The 13,395-nt window shown below is 38.8% G+C and overlaps 1 protein-coding gene across 1 annotated transcript in view; it reads right to left on the bottom strand.

Annotated features, from left to right (window-relative positions):
* Nucleotides 1-4,690: 4,690 nt before the first annotated feature.
* LOC107566423 (trinucleotide repeat-containing gene 6C protein-like) overlaps nt 4,691-13,395 on the bottom strand; it is a 77,685-nt gene continuing 68,980 nt past the window's right edge. The window contains exons 19-22 of the mRNA XM_016251882.1: nt 12,409-12,624; nt 12,125-12,198; nt 11,103-11,242; nt 4,691-10,668 (exon numbers count right to left, since the gene is read on the bottom strand). Of these exons, the coding sequence (XP_016107368.1) occupies nt 10,287-10,668; nt 11,103-11,242; nt 12,125-12,198; nt 12,409-12,624 (812 nt within the window). The 3' untranslated portion in view covers nt 4,691-10,286. The remainder of the gene's footprint in view (nt 10,669-11,102; nt 11,243-12,124; nt 12,199-12,408; nt 12,625-13,395) is intronic.

The following is a 13,395-nucleotide window of genomic DNA, read 5'->3' as shown; positions in this document are numbered from 1 at the left end:
TCCTTGGTTCATTACGGTATTTCTAATCCGTATCTATGGTAAGTGCTCACGCTAGTTCTATGTGCACTTTTTAAGTCTATATTCATGGCAGGTGCACACGCCAGCCTTTGTGCACCTTCTTAAAAGCCTTTATGGTAAGGGTGACGCGTTGTTGCCTTGTCTCCTTTCTCTAAGTTGGCTCTGGCCCCGGTTACCTTGGGCCCCACTCTCCGCATATTCACTTTCTAGACAGGGTGTTACTACTAAGTTTCCCTGGGTATCTTGAGATCCTCGGTAGCTCGTTCTTAGAGCAGGAGGTAGTCTCTGTTTGACAGGCCAGGATATGGGTTTGTAAGCAGCCCTGATACTCTGCCTTATCCCCTTAAAGGAATCCTTGGTTATTTTTGATTCCAAGCTTGAGCTTTGCCCTGGGCTCGGGTTTTATACAAGCCAGCCCTTACAGGTAAGTTTGGTGCACAGCTCAAGCAGGTTATGTCACTGACAGCTGTCAAACTTCCTAGGGGCAGCTCCTTTGACTTGAGTTGGTGCTTAGTGCTCGCCTTGGTATTGGCATGCACTCCCCTCAGCATGGCAGCATGGGTATACCGTTCCACATAGCGACCCCTAGAGGACGCAGTTCGAAGTTCCCTCAGAAGGGAACATCTCAGGTTATGTATGTAACCATGGGAGAAGGGAACGAGACACTGTGTCCTTTAGTTTCGTCGCCATGCTTCGAACGTAAGCTTCAGATGAAGAAGCGGATGACATGTTCTACTGGCACCCTTTTATACTGTGGTCAGGGCAGCTCCTTTGACTTGAGTTGGTGCTTAGTGCTCGCCTTGGTATTGGCATGCACTCCCCTCAGCATGGCAGCATGGGTATACCGTTCCACATAGCGACCCCTAGAGGACGCAGTTCGAAGTTCCCTCAGAAGGGAACATCTCAGGTTATGTATGTAACCATGGGAGAAGCGAACGAGACACTGTGTCCTTTAGTTTCGTCGCCATGCTTCGAACGTAAGCTTCAGATGAAGAAGCGGATGACATGTTCTACTGGCACCCTTTTATACTGTGGTCGCGCCGGTAGTGACGTCATAGGCTGTCACCAGCCAATATCATTGTCGTGTTTAGATTTATGCTTCAGACATCAGTCACATCGAAGGCGCTACCCATAGTGACCCCTAGAGGATGCAGTGTCTCGTTCCCTTCTCAGGGAACCATGGTTACATCAGTAACCTGAGACGTTTTCCTTACACAGTTGAGTCTATTTTTCTTCCACAGCAAAAATAGTTCTATCCAAAGCCAGAACGGTATCAACAGTTGTGTGTCAAGAAACACACATTAGCAGTGTTTTCTTTCTGAATGAGATTTTGAACAAATTGGCTGAGCAAATTATTCAATGACTCACTCATGGGGCGTCAACGTTAATGCTTCTCATTTACTTTGAATAGGTGATGTCATGCACTGCCGGACTGAATTGTGGGTCCGTTGCCTCACATCACTGGCATTGCTTGGGGCAGCCAATAAGATTGTCTTTATGCAAGTACCCTAGCGCAGATGCTAGCCAATCGTGTTCATGCAACAATGGAAAGGTAATGTGATTGGCTATTGTCACTATTATGGTCACATCAGCACCAAGCTTCAGACACACCCTCCATCAAGTGTTGATATCAACACCCTGTGTGAATGCCCAGTCATAATACACAAAATGCCACTTGTTGCCATCTACTGGTATAACAATATAACCTGCAAAATATCCCCACCACTAATACTCACACTGACAGTGTGACTGGAACTCCACAAAGAAAGACTAGCAATGTGATACAAACAGTGAAAAGTCCCAGTGCTGCTCAGTACTCTTATGGTACTTTTCCACTGCGTGGTACGACTCGGATCGGCACACGTTTCCACTGCAGTTCAGTACTGCTTTAGAGTGGGTGGGATTATTCATCTGTGGCCTTGTGTGTCAGTCAGCTAAAAGCCTATCAAGGATTATATAATTTCTATAATTAGCCACTTTTAAAATGCATATGGGAAAAACACCTATTCATCCAACACTTTTTTTTTTTAAATGAGAGGTGTCGATAAACTTAGCATGCCCGTTTTCCCTCACAGTAACTCCTGGCATTGGTCCTGAGGATGTATTTCCATGGTAACCTATAGACCTTAGTTATTTATAGCATAAAACACCTACACAAGCAGTTATAGTCTTGGGAGTTTCTCTGTACCATTGCCAAAAATATTCCAAAAAAGTGATACCTGAGAGAAATTTGAGATTTTCACATTTATTTTTTGAAAAGATTATATTATTAGACCTCCATAATGTATCATATTATTAAAATATGTATATTACTCACACTCATGTAAATATGATTTATGGTCATAACCGAAATCTCTTGTCCAAAGTATACCAACAAAGGCCTAAATGTTTATACTATACTATGCAAACAGGGCACAGAGGCCTGATGAGTATAAGTAAATATGCTGTCCTTAAGGACTGTGGTGAAGACACAAAAATGAATGTAGCTCCATACTGCCTTCTTGTGTATGATTTGTATAAGTGCAACACAAGAGCCAGAAGACAAATCTTCCATTTAGGAATTTGTTAAAATAGCAATTAACACGGAGATATTTTAAATTGTTATTTAGAAAAAACGTAAAGGTTATTAGTACTTTTTAAATTATATATAGCTTATATCTCTGTTCCTTGGCAGTAGGTTCTGGTAGAGTTTACATGTTACTATTTTGTAAATGTTCTAAGCCTAAGGCAATGCAAAACTGAACCAGAATGATCAAAGGAAGCATGTTAACTTTCTGCATGTGCCATTCAGCTACATGATTAGCGCAGTAATATTTTCCTCAAAAATAAGACTTTTAAATAGCTAGACCAGAACTTGGCAAGCTACTTGTACTCAACAGTAAGGAACATCTAGTGACAGATGATGTTAATTCTTGTTGGGAAGCACAGCCTCTCAGCTTCTTAGCATGGGCATGAATACATAATTCCCTATGGAAACTGAAAGTACTCATTTGCTGCCAGTGCTAACAGAGTGATCCAAGGCCATGAAGACAGCCATCGTTATGACACCAGAGAATCAGGCACATTTTCTTAGCAAGCTGCTATGTATCTGTTATTCTTATATCTTTCTCCTTCATAAGTTCACCTATTATTGCTGAAAACAATGCCTGTGCATTCTTGCTGAAAGAGAATGGTGGGCTATTGTGTCAAAGCCAAGAATAGAGGGGATTATTTCAAAGGGGAAAAATGTTGTTGTATTTTGTTTAGAGCGGTGCACCTGTGTTGAAGCATTTAAAAAATACATACAAACATACATAAATGAATAAATAAATAAATAAAGCACTCAAAAAAACATACAAAAAACAAACAAACAAACATAAAAGCAAAATCAGCACAAAAAAAAAAAAACACGAAACAAACAAAAAAAACAAAAAAACAGATTTTGCCAAAAAAAAAAAAAAAAAAAAACCCCCCCCCCCGCTTGCCGTACTGCATTTCTCTTTTCCTCACACAAATTAATCGACTGCTAAAAAGTCAAGTCAGAACGCCAACTATTTTTTGGTCATGCAAGTACAGCTACCCTCTATCAAAATATATTATATTGCCATGTACAATATATAGCCAAACTCACATTTCATTACAAGTTCAAGATGACTGCCATGTCAACCAGCATATAAACTACTTACAAAGAGTAATAAATCTACTCAAATGTTGACTAAACTTGGTGTAAATAAAATATTAGCTCACAACAAATAAAAAAACAAAAACACAGTTCAAGAGGAAAAACGCTGTTTATTATATATAGGCTGAAATAATGTCCATACCACATGGAAAGACTTTTTTGGTGTAAGTCCTCAATGATCACAATTTATTAAAAGGATATTTCAGAAGACCTTAATTAGTTGCTTCAGGTGTGTTTGATTAGGGTTGGAGCTGAACTTTGCAGGACAGTCGATCGCCAGGAGCAGCGTTGGGCACCCCTGCTCTATAGTATAGTGAGAGAAAAAAAAGGAACTATGGAAGTCATGGCTACCAGCAACTGTCTGGTTCCCAACATTTTTCAAAAATTCTTCTGTGTTCACCAGAAGAAAGAAACTACTGAGAGTGAGTAAATGATGACAGGATTTTCATTTTTGTGACAGCTATCCGTTTAAGGGTAAGGGAAAAAAACATTTAAAAGCCAGCAACATTGTTAAATCTCAGTACAGTCATGTTCTTAATATCTGAACAATAAAGAGAAACAGTTAAATTCCCTTTCACAACCCATCATTCCATTTAACCACCAGAATGTCAGAGATTTGCATAAACCCACAGTGCTTGGTTGATGATGCTCCTTGGTTGAGAGACAGAACAAGGTGATGACACTTTCTGCTGATTAAAATGAAAACTCATACAAAGAAACTGGAAATCCCCCTCCCCCTCCCCACCAAAAAGATCCTTGTATCCTTGTAAGAATAGCGTGTCCGGACATACTGTCCCATCAAACTTGTGCATAGATTCTTAATCCTTTCACATCTTATTTCTGCATCTAGTGTTAAACCTAGATAGAGAATTAACTTGGAGTATTTTCATCCTGCACTCAAAAACTAGTAAGAAATTCTGGTAAGAGTTCAAGTTCTGTGTTAATCTACAATTTTCAGGCCTTTGCATACAGGCCTGTACTGAATTTTTAAAACAAGTAAAGGCAAGAGGATGGAATATCAAGCATCTTTTACTGGACCTCGTTGAGAAACATCAGGCAAGGTAAAATCAAACAGTGGTAGGTCCTTCCACAACCTAACCAACAAACAAAACTGTATTTGTACATAAAGCGACAGATACAAACAAACATATTTCAAATGGAAAGTACTCCAAGAAATACAACGCATAGGTTCACTACAAATCTAATATTTGGTAAATGTGTATCTGCTACGGATTAAAATTCAAAACGACATTTTTAAATCCATAACCTTCAGTGCTTACAGCTGGATTTCTATCAACATCTTTTTTCTTCTTTCATTAACCGATTTGTTAAATTCTCATGATAATCAACATCATAACAGTGGAACTGGAACTCTGGACCCCTAATCTTCCTGAGAAAATATCCAAGTCTATTGTCAGTGTGCAAGACAGTGACAGAATCATGTTACATTTACAGAAATGAAAACTTAAAGACATTTCAGGATCAGTTCAACCAACAAGAAGAACAATAATGCAATTCATAAGCAAAATACAATGCAACACTGAAACAATCCCAGAGTTCAGCAAGTAGCATACGTCTTCATTTGAAAAGGTTTTTTTTTAAAAAACATTTATTTGATGGAAGTTTTTTTCTTGCATTCTTGTAATCAATTTCTTTTCTTTTTGCAAGTTCAGACAATTCAACCATTTGTAAACGCTAGGTAGATTTGAAAAGAAAAAGAATTTCACAGAATGGAAGTGAGGCACCTTTTGAAATGAGTCAGAATGTCACTAACTAGCATCTGGTTCTCTTTACTGTTCATCCATGAATGTAACTGCTTCTCTACCAACTTTCTCACTATGGCCAAAGTTCACTTTTTATCTTCTAATCTTTTTTTGTATTTTTACATTTTTATTTTTAATAATGCAACTGAAAGGATGCAACACTCTTCAAAATGATAACTCTTGTGGGAATTAATCCACAATAAAAGCCACTATGAGGATACATTTTTACAGGTTTTAAACATTTTAAGATGAAAATAAATCCATAAAGTCCTTGAGTAAACATTAACACATGAATTGTCATCTCCCCTGCAGTTTTCAGTTTTTTTAGTATAGCTGAGCAAGGGAAAAAAAGACACTCAGTGCAATGCTAGATAGTAACCATGTTGGAACAATTTTTAAAACACACACACACACACACAAATAACAGACAGTACAACATACTAAGTAAATGGATCATAATTGCAGACAGTCGCCCTGTGACGAGAAGCAGTGATTAGAGAGTGCACATACAAAACCACTCAAACTTTTTTTTTTTTATATCGCTTTTTTTTTCTTTCTTGTGAAGAATGTTAAATCTTGTGAGCATGTTATCAAATACCTTGAAAGTGTCAGACCCAAACAAAAATGTAAGAAAAAATAAATTCACATTTTACAATTGGCACACTTTAATTCAAGTATCGGTGAACATATTTCTTTTGATATGTTTATGATTTTTCATTCTTTGCCTAGAGACAAAAACACGGTTCATAATTAAGGGTTTCAACAAAATGATTGAAGGTATACACAAATACTGCATGTATGTCCTGTGTCATTTAATTTTAAACATGCTACTCCAGTAAGACTGTTTGGTTCATATCTATCAATGATCCCTCTTTTTTTTTTCCTTTAGGAAAATTCTCTCAGATGACACACTGTAAGGATCAAGGTCTATTGCTTAATTCAAATTATATTTCACCCAGTAGTTTCAAAAGGGAAGGATTCAGAAATCTGATAGCAGATTTTTTTCTATATAATGAGCATGATTATATACAGGATAATGTTTAGTTGTAGTCTACCTATGCTGGTGTCACCAGAGACTTTCTGTGATGTTTGACTGTTTGGAATTTCAGCCACATTGTGGTTCACTGTCAGTCAGCTGCGACTGAGTTTGGAACAAGGCAGTCACATACACAGGCAGCAGTGATCCCCCCCCCACCCAGAAACAGAAAAAAATTACTTTAATATCTTAAGACACATCTGCTGAAATGTCTTTTCCCAAAAGAACAAAAAAAAAGATTTATACAGCATAAAGGCCCAAAACGAACTGAAACTGAGATGGAAATGTACAGTTCAGGGACCCATTTTTACAAACAAACAGTTAATACAGCATACACAAAAGGCACTCCAGCTTGCTGTCAACCTTCAGAACGTGACCAGCAAACAGGAGATAATATCAGCAAGAAGTGCATTTTTAAAACGTTAAAGATCTTTTTCCTTCATTGTGTTTTTGTCAAACTTTTATAAAAAAGATATTAAAATGCTATTCCATTTTTGGTATTCAAAAAAAGTACCAGGGATTACTCATTATCTGTATGCCATTAGCACACCATAATCCCCAATGCTGTTAAAGTTCTTGCTTGTTATAAAGGATTCTTCCAATGACAGCAACAAGATTATCACAAATAATCAGCATGAGGTGGCAAATATATCTGACGAATATCCTCAACCCTTTCGAACCCAACCCCACCTCAAACACACAAGAATCATCAAAGTGCCTCCAAACAGAAGTGCTCTACAACAAAACGACACACATTGGAATTTAAGATGTGAAGTCAGAGATGCCACAGTGTACTGTACATATATCTATGTATATATTGGCACATGAGACCATTAGGGGAATTCAACACAACCAGCAGCAGAGAGGTAAGATACGCAGGTCCCATTTACTGTATAAATGAACTGATGGCTCTGCAGCAGACCCAAACTAACCACCCTCCTAAATTTATTGCCCCACTGTTAAATATCCTCTTGCGTTTCTTTAATGTACACTTTGTAAGCTGCATACACATCACTGAATGTGTAAAACCACTTACAAATGATAAATCTTCAAAACGATCAACTTTCAATAAACATAAATTTAGTTCATCTTGTCGTGCCCTGAGATTGTATTGAAATTAGATTTATCAAATTCAGCAGAATTAACACACAGACCTCCAAAAAATGAAATTGGCTCGAAGTTTACAAGGATGGCAATGGCCTTGAGTATGTAAGAAAGTATTACGGGAGGACTGTGAGATATTTCCAACTTTCTTCCAAAGCCACAGATTGGCACAGGGCGGACATTACGTGCCCATCTTCTCTAACTTTGCATAGTGACAGCAAACCGTGTGCTGTAGTTAAAGAGCCAGTGGCAGAAAGAGTCCGTCCATAGAAACACTGCTCAAACAGGGCTTTTCAAGTGCGTGAGGCTTGTCTCGATAACAGGGTTGGCTTCACTGAGGCCACACAAGAGAAAGAGGATGTTAGCAGCTGAGTTAGAGGTGGGACACCCAGGGTGAGGTCACAGGCACGCGCATCAACACAAGAGGCCCTAATCTAAATGACCTAAGAACACTGTTAACAGCAACAAAAACAAAACAAATATGGCCCACACCATCGATCTTCATTTGCATTCGTTACACAGGACAGGTATACAGAGGCACCTCTTTTAAAGTGTATCTGCATATGAGCACTGTAGGCAGTTAAAGACCACTGCATGAAGACCAACAGAATGTGAAAAAAAACATGTTTTACAACACTGGCAATTCCATTCTGTCTCAAACTCCAGCGAAAAAGATCATGCAAGACCATGAGTAGGTAAGGATGCATGAGAGGTGTGATGTTATCCAGAGAAGGAACGGGGGACATTCGAAGATCCGTACCTAAGTTACTACAACATGGACGCAAATGATAAATGATGACGCCAACGTCCATATCATGACGTCATTACTGTCCTTTCTTGCACGGAGAAAGTTGCGATGGAGAATCAAACGTCCTCCTATCAGTTTCCACATTGAGGCACTAACACACACATCCAACTATTTCTAATCGAGGTGCCTCCTCCAGACAGATAAAGACATTTGACTATTTCATTTGAGTAACAATGACATTCACTTTGATAGAGAGGGGGAAAAGGTACAGACACAAAAAAACATACATTGCAAGTTTTGTATGATTGTAGAGTTTGTTCTTTCCCTTCATTCTGATTTTTTTTTCTGCACGACAAACGAGTACATTTTTTTTGAATACCAGTAAGGTACAAAAACAAAGAAAAAAAGTTAAAAGTTGCCATAAGAAGTTTTTGTTGTCGCTGTTTTTTTTTTGTTTTTTTTTACTATACGCTCCATTATCTGATTTATTGGCTTCACAGAAGGAGCATAACTCTTGTAATAAGTGCTATGATAATACCCCTTTAAAAAGAGACATAGAAAACTTAGATGTCTTTTATGTTTGTACCAAATGCAAAGGTCTCTTATTCTGTACTGCATTAAGAGAAACCCATTGTATTTGGTATTTGTGCCTGACTCCCGCGCCATGTGTCTCCGCTCTGGATTCCGTTTCTGTTTGGTGAAGAAGTGGTTGGGAGACTGTTTGATCCCACACATGCCGAGTTTAAAACTGCATGGAGTGATGCCAAACACAATTAACTGTTCCTCCTTTCCACGCAAATACCGGACAGCCAGCAAGCCAGACAGACAGAGGCAAGGTGGGAAAACGAGTTCAAAGGTTAAATTCTTCAAAAGTCTTCAAGAAAAAAAAAAAAGGAGTCTTAAGTTTCAGTAAGCTTCAGTGTGGACGGAAGAAAGGGTCTCTGGCTTCTATTGCACAATGCATCAGAATGAGTTTCTTGTCTCGGTTGTATCTCAATAAAAATGGCCAACCAGATGCATCACATAGTAACTGAATAACTTCTGATTGATTCAGCACTGAAGTCCATCAGGTGTAATTAAAAAGCCTCCACTAAGAGTTTTTAACAGTGGTTATGTACTCGCACACAGATGCTTGGTCAAGTTCTAGCAGACATACTGACATTCATTCATCTAAACCCAAGCTTAACATTCAGCTTATTTTTTTTTTTTTAAACCATACACATATTTTTGTAAAAACAAACTGGCGTGAGTAAATTGAAATCATAGAGCAGTGCAGCTCCCTTTTGTAAAACTAAAAGAATTAAAAAAAAAAAATTCATTGGTGATTAGTCATGCTGTCAGGCCACTGCTAGGAGTGTTCTTCTCATTTGCTCTGGCCTATTCGCTGGCTCAGAAACAGAACTGTGCAAGATACAAAGTTTTTTTTTTTTGTTAGTTTTTTTTTGTTGGTTTTATAAAATAAACGTTTTAAGGAGGACCTGGAGAGAGAGCACTTACGGCTAATATAAGTTCTGAAGAGACTATGCAAAATTTAAAACCAAAAAAAGTACCAGGATCAATCCAATCATCAGAACATTGTCGTTATAGGGAAAGGTGTCATGAGGTCTCACTGTGCCTGGGTCACTTTCAGATGGCTGCCTCGTTGATGGCTTCTCCTGAACAACACTTCTGAGAAAAAAAACAACTTTTGGAAATAAAAAAAAATCATTAAAAGGCTTCTACTGATTCTTGCTTCTCAAGGTCTTTGAACACTAAGAACAAGATCCATGAACACAACAAAGAGTCTGACGTAAAAACCAGAGGACAAATAAACAGCACTGGGAGATTTGCAGCTTTGTTTCACCCTAAACCTCCATTACAGCTCCACTAAAAAAAGTGATTATCGCCACATTGATTTGCTTGGGTTTTGATTCATTAGGTCTTTTGACTTGGTTGGTTTATGATATCCGATACATCCTACATGCTCTCTCCGCTCAGCAGGTCTCCTGGGAGCAGAGTGTTAATTGGGATGGGGCTGCCGATTACCCTGGTGTCGTCTCCATTTGGGGGAGCCCACAATCTGGAGTACTGTGGCACACCTCCCCACAGCAGGTCGCCTCTGTTTCCACTGCTGCTGTTCCCGGTACTGCAGACTGTCTTGGTACCTCCTCCACCCCCGCTCCAAAGGCCTGTGGGGTGGCTGGCAGCAGGGTTGCCCAGCCGGGGTTGATTGGAGCCTGGTGCTGGGCTGGCCTGCCAGCTGGTGGTGGAGGTAAGAGACTGGCCCTGTGCAAAGAAGCGGTTCACATCGTCCTCACCGGCAAACTCTGCCAGGATGGTAGTGTTACCCAGCACACACCTTGAGAGGCAGACAAACAGTTGGAAGGGATTCAATTATTAAAAAGTTTTCTTGATGGATAACACATAAAATCAGCTTGAAGAGAGAAAGTTGCACATTTATCTATAGGACTTGAATTTAGAAAAAAACGAAGAAACAACATACAGCTAACACTATAAATCGTAAATAAAAGCTATTCTCGAAGATCCTCTTAGGCTTTGTCCCAAATGGCACATTTCATGTGCACTTGCAGTCTTGTGGACATACAATGGCGGTCGTGTGCACATGACTGTAAAGTCCGTGAGGCCGTAGGGTTCTGTAGCAGACTTCTACCCGACAGTCAAAGAGGCATCATGTCACAAAAGTGTGGACTCAGAGGAAGACCGTGGGGGTTTAGGGTGCCATTTGGGACAAGGCCTCAGAGAAGTTTGAAGTAGAAGAGCTTGTAGTCTTACATGTGCAGGGATTTTTGAGCTTTGGCAGCCTCCTCCTTGGAGCTGTAACGTACAACAGCATTGCCCTGCGTCAGGTTCAGATGGAAGGTAATGAGAGGGCCGTGCTGCATGCACAGAGTACGCAGGGTGGAGCCGTCAATCTGATTCACACAAATAGATACATTTTTTAATTTATTGTTATTGATATTCAAGTGCTAAGGGGCAGTTCAGAGAGAATGCGTTCTTGCATTAATAACAGGGACGGAACAGTAAAAAGAAGCTGCACAGAATGCAAGGGTTTTGAAATGCACTTTTTAACGAGGTTATGTTATAGCAAAAACAAACATAAAAGCTGGAAAACACTGCACTACTTTCAAAATCTGAACAGATTTTAAACACTATAGGCATAAAAGGTTTGCCAAGAGTGTAAATGGTTAAAGAAGAAAAACTGGGCATTATGCAGGATCACACACTACCAGACTTTACACACACACATTGAACACAAAGAAATCTGTCTCGTTGCTAGGAGGTGAATGACAAATAAAAACAACGTGTTCTAAAATCAGCTCAAAAAAATATCTTTGATATCCTATGACTGGACTGTTTTTGAAGTGTAGGAACTTGATTTTTAAGTGTGTATAACTACCTACCTCCTATTTTAATGCTGAAAAAGATGCATAGATGCTACTGTAAACAAGTCTGCCTATGGCTTCTTCTGATTGGCCCAGTGTTTTGAAATTTATATTCATGAGGTTCTCTGTATGTCAAAACTTCTTTTTGTACTCATGTGTGAGCGAGACATATTGCAGCAGTAAAAAAAAAATGTTTTTATAGAAGATGTTTTAAAAAACCTTTACATTGAAACAAATAAAAAATCAGCAGAGTGCAACTAAAAAAGTATAGTGCATAATGCTACATAAAAAACTCAACACCTTTGTTACATAAAAAGTGACATACCTGTACATTTCTGTACTCTCATGCGATATGAATCTGAATAAATCATACTAGTTTTCACAGTAATATAAATTGTTTGCTCTATGCACCTGAGGAGTGAGGTTTCTCAGTACCAGCCAGCTGCTTCCTCTGTTGGGACTGTCAGTGCTCCAAGTTCCCCCTTCTATAACAAAAAATAACGAGAGACAGGTTTGGAAAAACGTTGCAGCTGAGCATATTTTCCACTAAATTCTTGACTTCTGCCCATTTGCAACTCTAAACACACAACTTGAGACAGACAGAGGGAAGTCTGATTGGTCGGCCACACTACAGCAGAACCTTGTGAGTAACTGGTTTTGCTGCTTTGTACCACACAGGTGCACTGAGGATTTACCTGAGGAGTAAGAGCTGGTCCAGCCCTGGCTGAGGCCAAGAGAGTTTCCTCCCCAGGTGGAGGAGGGCTTGGTGTTGGTCAGGCCTGGAGGGGGGCGTGAGGGAGCACTGGAGTTACGTGTCCCTGGGGAAACCTTCCATAACTCATGAGATAAAGAGGCCTGTGTGTGGGAGATGGGTCCAGGGGACCAGGTAGACTTCATTTCCAAGAGTTTACCTGAAGAAAGGGAGGAGAGGAGGAAAGAGAGGGACAAATGAATAACAGCAGTAGGTACAGTCACCACTCATCGTTGCCTCTAAGGATTGGTTAAAACAGAAATGAGTTCTGGTTGGGATTATGCAAACAGCCACAATGGGATAGAGAAAGTCCATTCCAATGGCTATTTATTTCAAATAAATGCTGTTCTTTTTAAATTTCTATTCATCAAAGAATGCTTAAAAATTTTTATCACAGTTTCCACAAATATATTAAGCAGCACAGCTATTATTTTATTACTAAGAATTATTTACTGAGCACCAAAACAGCATATTAGAATGATGGGACACTGAAGACTGGAGTAATGGCTGCTGAAAATTCAGCTTTAATCATGAATAAATACGATTTTAAATATTTTATTTACAATATTAAAACAGAAAACAGTTTGTAGTAATATTTCTCAATATTACCGTTTTAGTGTATTATACATAAATAAAAGCAGACTAGGTGAGCCTTAAAAAATATTACTTATCCTATACTTTTTAATAGTTATCACTAAAAACGTTGACAGTATTACCGAAACGGAAAATCAGGGAAACTGTGTGATTAAGACTTTGATTTAACAAAATGTTATAAGGAATTATGTGTTCAGCTTTCCATATGTGACCAACATTTTTTAGAATATTGTAAACTTTTATTATAATAAAATTATAAATGTCTGCTCGTATAACCTACTGCAACCTCCCTCAGCAGGTGTTTTAAACATTAAAATATTCACTATATATATATATA

This window comes from Sinocyclocheilus grahami, unplaced genomic scaffold, assembly GCF_001515645.1.
Source record: "Sinocyclocheilus grahami isolate Dianchi unplaced genomic scaffold, SAMN03320097.WGS_v1.1 scaffold1074.1, whole genome shotgun sequence".
NCBI classification, from domain to species: Eukaryota; Metazoa; Chordata; class Actinopteri; order Cypriniformes; family Cyprinidae; genus Sinocyclocheilus; species Sinocyclocheilus grahami.
This window is presented reverse-complemented; position numbering and strand designations above follow the sequence as displayed.